The sequence below is a fragment of the Pan troglodytes genome, chromosome 10, assembly GCF_028858775.2.
Source record: "Pan troglodytes isolate AG18354 chromosome 10, NHGRI_mPanTro3-v2.0_pri, whole genome shotgun sequence".
NCBI lineage: Eukaryota > Metazoa > Chordata > Mammalia > Primates > Hominidae > Pan > Pan troglodytes.
In genome coordinates this window covers 63,498,667-63,515,637 of record NC_072408.2, presented here as the reverse complement: position 1 = coordinate 63,515,637, position 16,971 = coordinate 63,498,667, and the positions used below count along the sequence as shown (strand labels likewise).

Sequence of the window (16,971 nt, the reverse complement as noted above, 5' to 3'; positions counted from 1 at the left end):
TTGAGATTATTGGCATCTTTAATGCTGTCTTCAAATATTTGAACATGGCATATCTTTACACTCAGCTGTTTGTTAGAGATGTGACACATCCTTCATTTTCTAAGTATTTTTTTAATGGTATTTTAAAAGATTACTGCTGATAATATTCTTGCATATTGACCTTATTTTTGGGCATTGTAATAAACAGTAAAACAAAAAGATCTCTACATAGTTTTGGATTTTCTGTATAACATCTGATACTCAGTTTTGTGTTTTCCTCTCTGCCTATACTCCTAATATTTTTTTCTTTATACCAGCTAGGATCTCCAGTAAAATGATTAATGGAGGGATAGTGGCATCTTCTATGTTACTATTTAATTGTTTTAGCTACCATTTATCAAAAGAAGTTTCCATCTTTATAATTTTTTAAATATGTAGGTATTTGGGGTTTTTTTTTGTTTTTTGTTTTTTGTTTGGAGACGGGCTCTCGCTCTGTCGCCAGGCTGGAGTGTAGTGGCGCAATCTCAGCTCATTGCAACCTCCACCTCCCGGGTTCAAGCAATTCTCCTGCCTCAGCCTCCTGAGTAGCTGGGACTACAGGTGCCCGCCACCACACCCAGCTAATTTTTTTTTTTTTTTTTTGTATATTTAGTAGAGGCGGGGTTTCACCGTGTTGGCCAGGATGGTCTCCATCTCCTGACCTTGTGATCCCCCTGCCTCAGCCTCCCAAAGTGCTGCGATTACAGGATTACAGGTGTGAGCCACTGTGCCCGGCAGTATTTGATTTTGTCAGAAATTCTTATCTTAGATTTTTGAAATGATCTCATGATTTTTTTTTTTTTTTTTTTTTTTTTTTGAGACGGAGTCTAGCTCTGTCACCCAGGCTGGAGTGCAGTGGCGCCATCTGGGCTCACTGCAAGCTCCGCCTACCGGGTTCTCACCATTCTCCTGCCTCAGCCTTCTGAGTAGCTGGAACTACAGGCACCCGCCACCACACCTGGCTAATTTTTTGTATTTTTAGTAGAGACGGGGTTTCACTGTGTTAGCCAGGATGGTCTCGATCTCCTGACCTCATGATCCGCCCACCTTGGCCTCCCAAAATGCTGGGATTACAGGCGTGAGCCACCGCACCCGGCCCCACAGTACTTCTGACACCAGATGTGTGGGAATTTTTTCCCAACTGACCAATTCTCTCCACATACCAACTGGGTGGCTTGTGATTTGATTCAGTTCTGACACTGTCTACCTGATGTTACCATCAGAACCCACAAGTTAAAGGGCTCAGTCCTACAAGACTGCCCCCACTTGAAGCTAGTCACAAGTCCAGGTTTGTACTTCTGACCAACTGGCTATAAAGCAAACAAGGTATGCTTTCTCTGAGGTCACTACCTTCCCAGCACTTCAGTGTGTTCTGTTCACCAGCCCAGAAGCTCGGCTCATCACATCTCAATGTTCAAGAGTTTTGTTTTTTAAAAAAAACAGCCTTACTCTGTCACCCAGGCTGGAGTGGAGTGGTGCCACCATGGCTCACTGCAGCCTCAACCCCCAGGCTCAGATGATCCTCCCTACACTGCCTTCTGCTTTCTGAGTAGGTGGCTGGGACTACGGGCATGCACCACCATGATGGGGTAATTTTTTTTTTTTTTTAAATTTTCAGTAGAGACAGGGTTTCACTATGTTTCCCAGGCTGGTCTTGAACTCCTGGGCTCAAGAGATCTTCCTGCCTCAGCCTCATGGACTGCTGGGATTACAGGCATGAGCCACCACACCCAGCCAAGACTTTTTATAGAGTCCAATCTCCAGCTCCCCCCACCACTTTATGGAGGTCAGTGGTTAGAACTAAAAGTTCCAACCATCTAATACTTGGTTTTCCTGGTGACCACCAGCTGTATCCTGATGGTATCTAGGGGCCCCCACTTTAAGTCACCTTAGTAGCATAGACTCAGGTATGTGCATACAGAGTTCATTATGAATAACAAAAGATATTTATGAATTAGTGTTTGCTTATGCCAGAAATTTTCTTTTCCTTTTTTTTTTTTTTTTTTTGAAACAGAGTCTTCACTCTGTCACCCAGACTAGAGTGCAGTGGTGTGATCTTGGCTTACTGTATCCTCCACCTCCCAGGTTCAAGTGATTCTTGTGTATCAGCCTCCTGAGTAGCTGGGATTACAGGTGTGCACCACCACACCCCGCTAATTTTTGTATTTTTAGTAAAGATGGGGTTTGGCATGTTAGCCAGGCTGGTCTCAAACTCTTGGCCTCAGGTGATCCACCTGCCTCTGCCTCCCAAAGTGCTAGGATTACAGGCATGAGCCACCGCACCCGGCCTTATGCCAGAAATTTACTGAGTTCATTAAGGTAACCTTGAATAGCCCTGGGGAGTTTAGACTTTGCGAATGAACGATGAGAATGTTTTTAACCATATGTTTGAACTTCCCTTTTTTTTTTAATTCTCATTTTTATTGTCATGTTAGCTTTTTTAAAAAATGCAGTTAGCATGGATTACTTAGAAGAAAGTCTGTTAAAAATAAGTAAAAACCGAAGGTGATTGGCATTTAAATGTAACAAAAAGCTAGCTGTCATTGTGTGGAATGAATTTCTGTTAAACACTTTAGAAATTTCATTGACACTTGCCTTATTTATTGTTGTATCCTCTATTGCTCCTCTTCTTCCCAAATTAAAGATGTGGCTGCTCTGAAGATTAAGTAATTAGGATGGACAGTCAGCTACTAATTTTCTTAGATATTCTATCTAGGCAAAACAGCATTTTAATAAAATATCTTTATTTCTTACAGATTCCTGACATTCAGACAACTGACTTGTAACTGACTTATAACTGACTTGTAATACACTGCTACTATATCAAACCGACAATGAATTGGAATGAAAAACCAAAGAGTGCTACATTACCACCACTGTATCCTAAAAGCCAGCCACCTTTTTTGCACCAGTCTTTAATAAACCAAATTACCACAACATCTCAGAGTTCTTTCAGCTATCCTGGAAGTAACCAAGAAGCATGCATGTATCCCGGTAATTCAAATCCAATTTCACAGCCACTGCTGAATATCCAAAATTATCCTCAACAAATCTCTGTTTCTGATATGCATAATGGGACAGTTGTGGCCTCACACACTTCAGTAGAAAGAATAACATATGCAAATGTTAATGGACCCAAACAACTAACTCACAATTTGCAGATGTCTTCAGGAGTTACCCAAAATGTATGGTTGAACTCACCAATGAGGAATCCTGTGCATTCTCATATAGGGGCAACTGTATCTCATCAAACTGATTTTGGAGCTAATGTACCCAATATGCCGGCACTACAGAGTCAACTGATAACATCAGATACCTATTCTATGCAAATGCAGATGATCCCTTCTAATTCTACACGACTTCCTGTAGCTTACCAAGGAAATCAGGGACTTAACCAGTCTTTTTCAGAGCAACAGGTTGATTGGACACAACAGTGTATATCTAAGGGACTGACTTACCCAGATTACAGACCACCTCCAAAGCTATACCGTTACTCACCACAAAGCTTTTTACCAGATTCTACCATTCAAAAACAAAACTTTATACCACATACATCATTACAAGTTAAAAATAGTCAGCTTCCAAATTCTGTATTAACTTTACCATCAAAGCAGACCTCAGCTGTACCATCACAGCAGTATGCCATGCAAACTGACAAAAGACCACCTCCTCCTCCTTACAACTGTAGATATGGAAGCCAGCCTTTGCAAAGTACTCAGCATGTTACTAAACACTTGTCTATGGAAGTTCCTCAGAGTCGAGAAATGCTGTCATCTGAAATAAGGACCAGCTTTCAACAGCAGTGGCAAAACCCTAATGAAAATGTCAGCACAATTGGAAATTTCACTAACTTGAAAGTAAATACCAACAGCAAACAGCCTTTTAACAGTCCCATTAGATCTTCTGTGGATGGTGTTCAGACTCTTGCTCAAACTAATGAAGAGAAAATAATGGATTCTTGCAATCCAACTTCAAATCAAGTACTGGACACAAGTGTCGCAAAAGAAAAGCTAGTAAGGGATATTAAAACATTAGTAGAGATAAAACAGAAGTTTTCAGAACTTGCAAGGAAAATTAAAATCAATAAAGATCTTTTGATGGCAGCAGGTTGTATTAAAATGACTAATACTTCTTATAGTGAACCAGCTCAGAATTCTAAATTGTCTCTAAAACAAACTGCCAAAATCCAGTCTGGACCCCAGATAACTCCAGTAATGCCAGAGAATGCAGAGAGACAAACACCAACAGTAGTGGAATCTGCAGAAACAAATAAGACTCAATGTATGTTGAAGTCTGACATTCAGGAAGTCAATTGCAGAAGGTTTAACCAAGTTGATTCTGTTTTACCAAATCCTGTCTATTCTGAAAAGCGGCCAATGCCAGACCCATCTCATGATGTGAAAGTTCTCACTTCAAAGACATCAGCTGTTGAGATGACCCAGGCAGTATTGAATACTCAGCTTTCATCAGAAAATGTTACCAAAGTTGAGCAAAATTCACCAGCAGTTTGTGAAACAATTTCTGTTCCCAAGTCCATGTCCACTGAGGAATATAAATCAAAAATTCAAAATGAAAATATGCTACTTCTCGCTTTGCTTTCACAGGCACGTAAGACTCAGAAGACAGTATTAAAAGATGCTAATCAAACTGTTCAGGATTCTAAACCAGACAGTTGTGAAATGAATCCAAATACCCAAATGACTGGTAACCAACTGAATTTGAAGAACATGGAAACTCCAAGTACTTCTAATGTAAGTGGCAAGGTTTTGGACAACTCCTTTTGCAGTGGACAAGAATCCTCAACAAAAGGAATGCCTGCTAAAAGTGGCAGTAGCTGTTCCATGGAAGTGCTAGCAACCTGTCTTTCCCTGTGGAAAAAGCAACCTTCAGATACTGCAAAAGAAAAGGAGTGTGATAAACTCAGAACAAACACAACAGCAGTTGGAATTTCAAAGCCTGCTAACATCCACGTTAAGAGTCCTTGTTCAGTTGTGGGAAATTCAAATTCTCAGAATAAAATAAGTAATCCCTCACAGCAGACAGCTTTGTCGATGGTAATGCACAATTATGAGTCTTCAGGTATAAATATAACAAAGGGAACAGAACTTCAGATAGCTGTAGTGTCACCGTTAGTTCTGTCAGAGGTCAAAACATTGTCTGTCAAAGGAATAACACCTGCAGTGTTACCTGAAACAGTGTATCCCGTTATTAAAGAAGGCAGTGTTTGTAGTTTACAAAATCAATTGGCAGAAAATGCAAAGGCAACTGCTGCTTTGAAAGTTGATGTTAGTGGACCAGTAGCAAGTACAGCAACATCAACCAAGATTTTTCCACTAACTCAGAAGGAAAAGCAGAATGAGTCAACTAATGGTAATTCAGAAGTCACACCTAATGTCAATCAAGGAAAGCATAACAAATTAGAGTCAGCTATCCATTCTATGAACGATCAGCAAACCTCACAGGAGTCAAGGAATAGTACTGTTGTGAGTAGTGATACATTACAGATTGACAATATTTGTTCTCTGGTTGAAGGTGATACCTCTTACAATTCCCAAATAGCAAAGATATTCAGCTCTCTTCCTTTGAAAATGGTTGAGCCACAGAAACCTTCTCTACCCAATCAGCAAGGGATTGGCAGCAGAGAACGAGAAAAACAATTAGATAATACCACTGAAAATAAAGACTTTGATTTTCAAAAAGATAAACCTGTACAGTGCACAGATGTTTCACATAAAATATGTGATCAGTCAAAGTCAGAGCCACCCTTAGAGTCATCTTTTAACAATCTTGAAACAAACAGAGTTATTCTAGAGAAAAGTAGTTTGGAGCATGCCACTGAAAAAAGCACAGCTAACGATACGTGCTCGTCAGCTGCTATTCAGGAGGATATTTACCCTCAGGAAATAGATGCATCCAGCAACTATACTCCCCAAGATCCTGCAAGAAATGAAATCCACAGTGATAAGGCACCTGTCTTATACCTACATGACCAGCTGTCAGAACTTCTAAAAGAGTTTCCTTATGGCATTGAGGCTGTGAATACACGTGAAGGTTCTGTGGGCCAGCAAACTACATACCAGACCTCAGAAGATCAAACTGCTGATAAAACCAGTTCTGACTCCAAAGACCCAGCAGATCAAATACAAATTACAATATTAAGCTCAGAGCAAATGAAAGAAATATTTCCTGAACAGGATGATCAACCCTATGTAGTAGACAAGTTGGCAGAACCTCAGAAAGAAGAGCCCATCACAGAAGTAGTTAGCCAGTGTGACCTGCAGGCACCTGCAGGTGGACAAAGTCGTGATTCTGTGATACCGGATTCTGAGAAAGACGATATCCACTGCTGTGCATTGGGCTGGCTCTCCATGGTTTACGAAGGAGTACCCCAGTGTCAGTGTAATTCCATCAAGAACTCAACTTCAGAGGAAGAGAAACAAAAAGAGCAGTGTTCTCCTTTGGAGACCAACAGTTGTAAACGAGAGAGAACTTCTGATAGAGATGTCACTGTTGTTCAATTTAAGAGCCTTGTAAATAATCCAAAGACTACTCCAGATGGGAAAAGTCATTTTCCTGAACTACAAGACGACAGTAGAAAAGATACACCCAAAACAAAACATAAAAGCTTACCAAGGACAGAACAAGAATTAGTTGCTGGTCAGTTTTCATCTAAATGTGATCAACTAAATCCCTTGCAAAATCACAAAAGAAAAAAATTGAGGTTTCACGAGGTAACCTTTCACTCCAGTAATAAAATGACAGCATCTTATGAACAAGCTTCTCAGGAAACCCGACAGAAGAAACATGTAACACAGAACTCACGTCCACTAAAAGCAAAAACAGCTTTTTTATCAAATAAAGATGTGTATAAGAAGCATAGTTCTTTGGGACAGTCATTATCACCAGAAAAGATAAAATTGAAACTCAAATCAGTTAGCTTCAAACAAAAACGAAAGTTGGACCAAGGGAACGTATTAGATATGGAAGTAAAGAAAAAGAAACATGATAAACAAGAACAGAAAGGAAGTGTGGGAGCTACATTCAAATTAGGTGACTCTTTGTCAAACCCAGACGAAAGAGCCATTGTTAAAGAAAAGATGGTATCAAATACTAAGTCTGTAGACACGAAAGCGAGTTCATCTAAATTTAGTAGAATTCTAACTCCTAAGGAGTATTTACAAAGGCAGAAGCATAAAGAAGCTCTGAGTAATAAAGCATCGAAGAAAATCTGTGTGAAAAATGTGCCATGTGATTCTGAACATATGAGACCAAGTAAACTTGCCGTGCAGGTTGGAAGTTGTGGGAAATCAAATGAGAAACACAGCAGCGGCATGCAGACCTCTAAAGAATCATTAAATGGCTTGACAAGCCATGGTAAAAACCTCAAAATCCACCATTCTCAGGAGTCTAAAACATACAACATTCTAAGGAATGTTAAAGAAAAAGTTGGTGGGAAGCAGCCTGACAAAATGTGGATTGATAAGACTAAATTAGACAAGAAATTAACCAATATAAGCAACGAAGCTCAATTCAGCCAAATGCCTCCCCAAGTAAAGGATCAAAAGAAATTATATCTGAATAGAGTTGGGTTTAAATGCACTGAACGTGAAAGCATTTCTCTCACCAAATTAGAAAGTTCACCCAGGAAGCTTCATAAAGATAAGAGACAGGAAAATAAACATAAGACCTTTTTACCGGTGAAAGGTAACACAGAAAAATCAAACATGCTGGAGTTTAAATTATGTCCAGATATCTTACTAAAGAATACAAACTCTGTGGAAGAACGGAAGGATGTAAAGCCTCATCCCAGGAAGGAGCAAGCCCCTGTGCAAGGTCCAGTATGATTTTCTTGGTGGTGTCTACGACATTGTAAAGAGTCGTAGGTCAATATTTGGGCTAGCACCTCTCATGCTGTCTGGGCTGCTGGGAAAGACTTTAATGTGTTATGCCACTACCTAGTATTTGTTTTGCCTGGTAAACCAATGTTTCATTGGGCGGTATTTGTTTTGTGTTCATTGCCACCTTATTGTAAATTGTAGAAAATTGGTAGTCATGACGAGCTATATAAAACTTGCCAGATAGAAATATTTCAGTTAGTACCAAGAAGGCTGTACTGTGAAAAACATTACACATTCCTTGTGGGAATGTCAGAAAAGTGTCAAGTAGCTGGTAATGTAAGAGTCTTGGTTTTGTTAATTCTCCTTTGGACTTGTAATTTGAAAGCCCTGTGAACTTGAAATTTTGTTCTGAATGTTAGAGGATAAGTAATGATGAATACTGAAGTCTTTTTGTTCATATGGAAATGGATCAACTAATTGTCCTCTTTGAAACAGTTGATGACTGTGTTATCACTATAGTTAAAATGGTAACATCTAGCCTACTCATAAGATAGAAGAACCATGAAAGCATTATTGTCCAGTGTTATAATTTAAAATCTTTAAAGCCAAGCTGGCAGCTATGAATATTAGGTAGCTTAATGGTAGACTTCTCAATGTAGTGCAGGAAGGAAGGAGAAAATTGATAACTAGTTGTTCATGGTACTAAGGGAACATTTAGAAGTAGTGGATATTATATGTAAAGCATTGTGCTGAGAAACTCAGATTGGAAAACTAAAGGATTTGAATGAAAATTGAAGTCTTCGCTCTGCTTTTCTGACTATATTTGTTGGGGTTCATAAAACAATAGCATAAACAGGATATGTTTTCCTGGAAAAGAAGATAGGGATATATTCATTTTGTAAAAAATTGGTGGTTTCAATAGATTCTTTCATTTGGATCCTTGGAATTTGAGGTGGGGATATAATGGGAACATTGGAAGTGGGTGGGGGCAATGTAGTTTTCTATCTCATGTGTCCTTTAATATCTGGAGATGTATCAACGTCTTCAGCTCATGTGAGGGGAACATAATTACGTAGTAAAGATAAACTCATTTTTTAATTGAGGTAAGCATTTCAAATAGGAGAAATCATTTTTCCAGTCCTTTTTTTAGAGTTGTGTTACATGTGGTTATATCTAGTGCCTTCCAAAGTCTATTTTCAGCTTACATGATTTTCCTTTGTTATAGTACTAAAGGAGATGATTAGCAATATCTAGAGTTCTGAAAATGAATATTTAAATAGTTTCAGGAATAAAAAGTACAAAAGAAGACTGGTTAAAATTTGTTGCTACAAAGAAAAGGACACAGAAAGACAGCCAAGAGAGAGGTAAAGTCATCTTTTTAAATCTTCATTCACTTATCTCCCTATCTGGTATATGGAAATTGGATTATGGTTATGATATGATTGTAAAGTATGATTTTATCCATGTTCTTTTTTTTTTTCAGTCATTCAGCGTTTGTGTTTGAGTGGTAGGAGGACATTTTTGTGTTGTCGTGCTGTGGAATGAAAAGCTGAGCTTTATTTTCTTTTAATAGGAAAATAATTCTTATCACAATGAGTTAGCTAAGAGGTTTGCATATTTTACCTGTATAGGACCAGACAGCAAATACTTCAGGTTTTCTGGGTCATAAGGTGTCTGTCCTGACTACTCAGCTCTGACTCTGTTTCAGGGAAATGGCTGCAGATAATATGTAGATGAGTATCAGCTGTGTTCTGATTAACTATTTATTTATTTATTTTGAGACAGAGTCCCACTCTGTCACCCAGGCTGGAGTGCGGTGGCGTCATCTTGGCTCACTGCAACCTCTGCCTCCCAGATTCAAGCGATTTTCTCCCTCAGCTTCCCAAGTAGCTGGGACTGCAGGTGCATACCAATACGCCCAGCTAATTTTTGTATTTTTAGTAGAGGCAGGGTTTCACCCTGTTGGCCAGGCCGGTCTCAAGCTCCTGACATCAGGTAATCCACCTGCCTCGGCCTCCCAAAGTGCTGGGATTACAGACATGAGATACCGTGCCTGGCCTCTAATTAAACTTTATCTTCCAAAATAGGTAGCAGGCTGGACTTAGTTTGCCAGACCCTGGATTCAATTATTTACATGTTAATTTGATTAATCTTCAATACAATTTAGGCAAGGATATTTCCATTTTATAGATGAGAGGTTACATCATTTGACTTAAGTTTCATTGCTAGTGACTGAATAGGGACTTGAATCTGGTCCCCTCTTTTCAAAGTCCATTAAGTGTGGTTGAGGTATAGTCAGCCCTCTGTATCTGCGTGTTCTGTATCTGTGGATTCAAACAACTGTGGATCAAAAATATTTGGGAAAAAAATTAATACAACCATAAAAATAGAAACTTAAAAGACAATATAGTATAACAACTGTTTACATAGCATTTACATTGTATTAGGTATTAAAAGTAATCTAGAAATGATTTAAGGTATGTGTGGGGGGTATGCTTTAGGTTATATAAAAAACACTATGCCATTTTACATAAGGAACTTAAGCATCCCCAGATTTTGGTATCTACTTGGGTGGATGCTGCAGAGGTGTCCTGGAATCAGTCCCTCTTCAATACCCAGGGATGACTGTATTTTAATGAGACCGGTCCTAGCTGTGTTATTTGCTGGGAAGGGATTTGGGCTGGGGACCAACTAGAAAAAGTAGAGCTTTGAGTATTTAGTTTTTTTTTGAGACAGCATCTTGCTCTGTCTCCCAGGCTGGAGTACAGTGGCACGATCTCGGCCTTGCTGCAACCTCTGCATTCCAGGTTCAAGCAATTCTTCTGCCTCAGCCTCCTGAGTAGCTGGGACTACAAGCACACTACCACGCCTGGCTTATTTTTGTATTTTTAGTAGAGACTGGATTTCTCTCACTATGTTGGCCAGGCTGGTCTCAAACTCCTGAACTCAGGTGATCCACCCGCCGCGGCCTCCCAAAATGCTGGGATTACAAGCATGAGCCACCGTGTCCACCTGAATATACGATTTAATTAGTGGAGTGAAAGTACCTTGTTTGTTAGGGTTTGGCTTTGAAAACTAAAAGCTGGAGCTCAAGAGTTTTGTCTTAGTTTTGGTTCATTAAATGGGCAAAGAGGGGGCTGGGCACGGTGGCTCACACCTGTAATCTCAGCACTTTTGGAGGCCGAGGCAGGCGGATCATGAGGTCAGGAGATTGAGACCATCCTGGCTAACGCAGTGAAACCCTGTCTCTACTGAAAATACAAAAAATCAGCCGAGCGTGGTGGCGGGCACCTGTAGTCCCAGCTACTCGGGAGGCTGAGGCAAGAGAATGGCATGAACCCAGGAGGCGGAGCTTGCAGTGAGCCAATATGTCGCCACTGCACTCCAGCCTGGGTGACAGAGAGAGAGTCTGTCTCAAAAAAAAAAAAAAAAAAATAGGCAAAGAGGGGTTCAGAGCCTCAAAAATGGAGAGCAGCAGAATCTCACCAAGAGAAACAATAAGAAGCACATTTTATAAAAGGAATTGACAACGGTTGTGAAGAGAGCTTCAAACAAATACTTAGAAGCAGGCGTGTAAAAATTGAGTAGAGGCCAGGCGAGGTGGCTCACGCCTGTAATACCAGCACTTTGGGAGGCCGAGGCAGGCAGATCGCCTGAGGTCAGAGGTTCGAGACCAGCCTGGCCAACATTATGAAACCCCATCCCTACTAAAAATATAAAAATTAGTCAGGTGTAGTGGCACACGCCTGTAATACCAGCTGTTCAGGAGGCTGAGACAGGAGAATCACTTGAACCTGTGAGGCGGAGGTTCCAGTGAGCTGAGATCGGACCACTGCACTCCAGCTTGGGCGACAGAGCAAAACTCCGTCTCAAAAAAAAAGTCAGTTAGCATTGAAATATGCATATGGGAAAAACTTGCATCAATGAAGAAATATACTCTTAATCAGAACAGGACAAATAACCTAAAGAGGAAGGAATGAAGAGCAGTGAGAGGCCTGACAGTGGGAAAACAATGCCTCTCGAGTTGGAAGGCAGAAAGCCAAAAATGCGAAAGATACAAATGGGCACGAAGATTGGGGTAAGAAAAAAGCTCCTTGGAAACAGGAGAGACATGATTATCTCAAAGAGAAAGCGAGAGGCATGTTTGGAATCTGAAGCTGAAAACACTCAAAAGACAGATACACAGATTGACCAGAGGCTCAGAGATAAGCATGAGTTGAATGACATGTGCAGACAGCACAGCAGGATGAGCAATGCACGGTGAATGTGAGGCTGAAATACTCAGAATCATGATGAAAGAAAAACACAAACCAGGTACACTAAGGCAAAGCTGGGTGAGACAATCCAGGAGACAAGTCATACAGCTTTGTCATGGCACGACGAGATGCAAATAGGTGAGACCTAAGGGAAGAGAAAAAAATCTCAGGTGCTGCTACATGGGCATTTTTATTTACTTATTTTTATTTATTTATTTATTTTATTTTTTAGACAGTCTCACTGTGTCGCCCAGGCTGGAGTGCAGTGGTGCGATCTAGGCTCACTGCAACCTCTGGTTCCTGGGTTCAAGCGATTCTCCTGCCTCGGCCTCAGCCTCCTGAATAGCGTGAACCACCTCACCTGGCTGATTGTTGTATTTTTAGTAGAGACAGAGTTTCACCATGTTGTCCAGGCTGATCTTGAACTCCAACCTCAGTGATCCACCCACCTCAGCCTGCCAAAGTGCTGGGATTACAGGCGTGAGCCACTGCGCCCGGCCACATGGGCATTTTTTAAATGCCTATTGGGGCGAATGAAGCTGGTTCTGGAGAAGGGATCTCTGGGAAATAGTGAATTATATACCTTAGACAGAGAGGCTGGAGAACAGTGAACCAACTATGAAGTGAGAGAAAAATGCCATGAACTCCCAATCCGCTATAAAGAAACATACATCTGGCCTGGTGTGGGGCCCATGTATGTCATCCCAGCACTTGGGAGGTCAAGGCCAGAGGATGGCTTGAGCCCAGGAGTTTGAGACCAGCTTCGGCAACATCAGGAGATCCCATCTCTACAAATAACTTCTTAAAAAATTAGCTGGGCATAGTGGTGCGCACCTGTGGTCCCAGCTGCTTGGCAGACTGAGGAAGGAGGATCACCTGAGCCCAGGAGTTGAGGCTGCAATAAGCCCTGATGCAGCACTGCACTCCAGCCTGGGCAACAGAGCCAAGACCCTGTCTCAAAAAAAAAAAAACCCCACAGGAGAAACAGATGTCTAAATTCAGTAGCAAAGGTTGCAGCAAACTTGAAGTCCTAAGTTAAGGTAAAGAGATGAAGAGGCAATTACAAGAATTTCTTGGAAAGCAACTTAGAGACCCATCTTGGGCTTCAGTGTTACTAATTCTGAAAGAAAGCAAACGAGAAAGTGGAAGACTTTGCAGCAGATCTAAAGAACTAACAGGACAGAATACTCCACCCACTCAGGTAGAAAAAGACAAAACAAGACCCCATTATTCAGAAGGAAATAGCTGCAGCAGGAATGAAATGTACAGATAGTCCCTGACTTGGCAGTGGTTTGACTTAGGATTTCTTGACTATGATGGTATGAAAGTGATACACATTCAGTAGAAAGTGTATTTCGTATACCCATACAGCAATTCTGTTTGTTTGTTTGTTTGTTTTTTGAGACAGTCTCGCTCTGTCATCCAGGCTGGAGTGCAGTCGTGTGATATCGGCTCACTGCAACCTCTGCCCAGCTAATTTTTGTATTTTTAGTAAAAACAGGGTTTCGCCATGTTGGCCAGGCTGGTCTTGAACTGGCTTCATGTGATCTGCCTGCCTTGGCCTCCCAGAGTGCTGGGATTACAGGCGTGAACCACCATACCCAGCCTCAACATATTTTCAATAGGTGATGGGTCATTATGAAAAAAGGACACTGAAGCTAATGTAACACTGAAATGGTCTAAAGAAACAGGAAACTATAGACGTGTTTTAGAATATCTAATACATGGCAAGACCAAAATATGAAACCTATCCTTTTCATGTATTGTTTGGGACTGACTCATATTTGTACTCTTTGTATTGCTAATTTACATAGCTGTTTAAAAGGTCACATTCATACTAATGATATGCAATGATACATTTTATTGAGCCAAGAGTAAGGTAGAACAGAACAGCCCAGGGCAATGAGGATGGGGCAAGGAGGTAGGAGTAGAAAACAGCCCCCAAAAGAAAGGCAAGATGTCACGTGTATATAACTTACAATTCTATAAGTGAAGAGCTATGGTTCTGAAACTTTTGCTTAACTCCTTGCCTTAATTTTTTATCCCTCCAATATATATTTTCCCTCTGAATTTTGATTATATATTGATCACAGCTAACATTGAGAAATAAAGTAAGTAAAGTTTTTATTTCCCTTAGATAATGTTAATTCAAGACTCTCGAAGAGAAGCTTCAGTGCAGATGGATTTGAGATGCTACAAAACCCAGTAAAAGATTCAAAAGAAATGTTTCAAACCTACAAACAGATGTACCTGGAGAAGAGAAGCAGAAGCCTTGGTAGCAGTCCTGTAAAATAATTACAAGATGTGGTTTTGTAATTGCCACTGGGAAATTTCTTTCCTTTTCTGTTCAAAATATTTCGCTGAAACTAATGAGAAATGCCATGATAAAGATTTCTCAGAGTTTGGTTCCCACTTTCATTGTATTTCATTGAAAGTGCTTAATTAAAATGGCTTGAGAACTTTGGGTAGCCATGTGTAAGAAATGGATGGTATTCACCGGGGAAACATAAGGCATTTGAATTTCTACTTTATTGAACCAGATTTACCATTATTTTAAAAGGAATGCTTATACAAATCAATTTGAAATTCTACCCATCTTGAGGGAGGACTGTTCCTCAGTTAAGGACTTGTTTATTTAAATGGGACTGTAAATATGTTTTGGTTTCTAAGCTATATTAGCAAAATTTATTTTTCAAAAATGCCCACTGTGATGTGAATGTCAAAATATATTCTTAAGTGTTTTATAACTAATTGTAAACTTTTTTTCAGAAGTCTTATTTTATACTTGTGAAACTGAACACAATTTTGGGACAACGTTTAAACATTACTTTTCATACTTGAAATAAACATTTATTTTTTAAAAAACTAATTTGAAACCTTCACAGCTCAGTTTCTTTTTGGTTTCCTACCTTTAAAAGGACGCATTTTGGAAAGTGCTTTCAAAAGCTGAAATGCGAGGTGGCTCATGCCTGTAATCACAGCACTTTGGGAGACTGAGGCGGGTGGATCACAAGGTCAGGAGATGGAGACCATCCTGGCTAACACGGTGAAACGCCGTCTCTACTTAAAAAAAATACAAAAAATTACCAGGACAAGGTGGGAGGCACCTGTAGTCCCAGCTACTCGGGAGGCTGAGGCAGGAGAATGGCGTGAACCCGGGAGGCAGAGCTTGCAGTGCGCCGAGATCGCACCACTGCACTCCAGCCTGGGCGACAGAGCCAGACTCCTTCTCAAAAAAAAAAAAAAAAAAAGCTGAAATGTCACAGCAGCTGTGCCAGTAGGTATTTTTAGATTGTGTTCACATGAGAACACAAAAAAATTTACTAGGTTCAGGAAATTTCAAGAAACTGGAAGGCAAGATATAACTTTATTTCTAGTTTTACTTTATGACTACTAGAAAAGGGTTGGAGTTTTTGTTTTGAGACAGGGTCTCATTCTGTCGTCAAGGCTGGAGTACTGCGGTGTGATGAATGTTCACTGCAATCACTGCTCCTGAGTTTAAATAATCCCGTCTCTGCCTCTTGAGTAGCTGGGACTACAGTGTGCTAACACACCTGGCTAATTAAAAAAAAAAAAAATTTAATTTGCTAATCTTTGTATTCTTCTAGTGTGCTGCCAAAGTGAGCACATAATTTTGTTTTTTTGTTTGTTTTTGTTTCTTAATGTTTGGAGAATTTTTGTGGTTTTTTTGTTTGTTCTTTGAGACGTACTCCCGCCCTGTTACCCAGGCTGGAGTGCAATTGCGCGATCTGGGCTCACTGCAACCTCCGCCTCCCGGGTTCAAGCGATTCTCCTGCCTCAGCCTCCAGAGTAGCTGGGATTACAGGCGCCCGCCACCACGCCCAGCTAATTTTTGTATTTTTAGTAGAGATGGGGTTTCACCGTGTTGGTCAGGCTGGTCTCGAACTCCTGACCTCAGGTGATCCGCCCACCCCAGCTTCCCAAAGTGCTGGGATTACAAGCATGAGCTACTGGGCCCAGCCTGTTTTTTTTTGAGACGGAGGCTCGCTCTGTCGCCAAGGTTGGAGTGCAGTGACGCCATCTTGGCTCATTGCAACCTCCGCCTCCCGGATTCAGGGATTCTCCTGCCGAGTAGCTGGGATCACAGGTGCCCGCCACCACGCCCAGCTAATTTTTGTATTTTTAGTAGAGACGGGGTTTCACCGTGTTGGTCGTCAGGATGGTCTTGAACTCCTGACCTCGTGATCTGCCTGCCTCAGCCTCCCAAAGTGCTGGGATTACAGGCGTGAGCCATCTTGCCCAACCCTGAGCACATAATTTAAAAATACATACATTTTTGGAGACATGAGATTCTACCATGTTGTCCAGACTGGTCTTGAACTCCTGGGCTCAAGTAATCCTTTGGCCTTGGCCTCCCAAAGTCCTGGGATTACAGATGTGAGCTACCACGCCCAGAGCATGTTGGTTATTTTTATAAAATCTTAATGTCGTGTGTGTATGTGTGTGTGTGTATATATATATATATATATATATATATATATAATTTTCATTTGAAAACTATGTACAAGGTAGACCAATGGATTTTAATGAAACATTGCAATTTCTTGTGCTTTTAGCTTTCATATTACAACCAACCTTTAGGAAACAACTACGGTCCTCCGTCATTTAATGACAGGGATATGTTCTGAGAAATACATCTCTAGGTGATTTTTTTTTTTTTTTTTTTTTTAAATGGAGTCTCATTCTTTTGCCCAGGCTGGAGTGCAGTAGCACGATCTCCACTCACTGCAACTTCCGCCTCCTGGGCTCCAGCAATTTTGCTTGAGCCTCCCGAGTAGCTGGGATTACAGGCACACACCACCATGCCTTGCTAAAGTATTTTTAGTAGAGACAGAGTT

At 40.7% G+C, this 16,971-nt stretch overlaps 1 protein-coding gene across 8 annotated transcripts in view; it reads left to right on the top strand.

Moving 5' to 3' along the window:
• Window positions 1-14,981, top strand: part of RESF1 (retroelement silencing factor 1) — a 33,623-nt gene extending 18,642 nt beyond the window's left edge. For 6 of the 8 annotated variants that reach the window (XM_003313812.6, XM_016923683.4, XM_016923685.4 and 3 more), the window contains 3 exons: window positions 2,775-7,851; window positions 9,137-9,220; window positions 14,250-14,981. In XM_003313812.6, coding sequence (XP_003313860.3) covers window positions 2,853-7,851; window positions 9,137-9,220; window positions 14,250-14,407 — 5,241 coding nt within the window. In that variant the 5' untranslated portion in view covers window positions 2,775-2,852 and the 3' untranslated portion in view covers window positions 14,408-14,981. Of the gene's footprint in view, window positions 1-2,774; window positions 7,852-9,081; window positions 9,221-14,249 lie in introns of all 8 variants that reach the window. The other 2 variants (XR_001708042.4, XM_016923687.4) reach the window with 2 other exon arrangements.
• The last annotated feature ends 1,990 nt before the right edge of the window (window positions 14,982-16,971 follow it).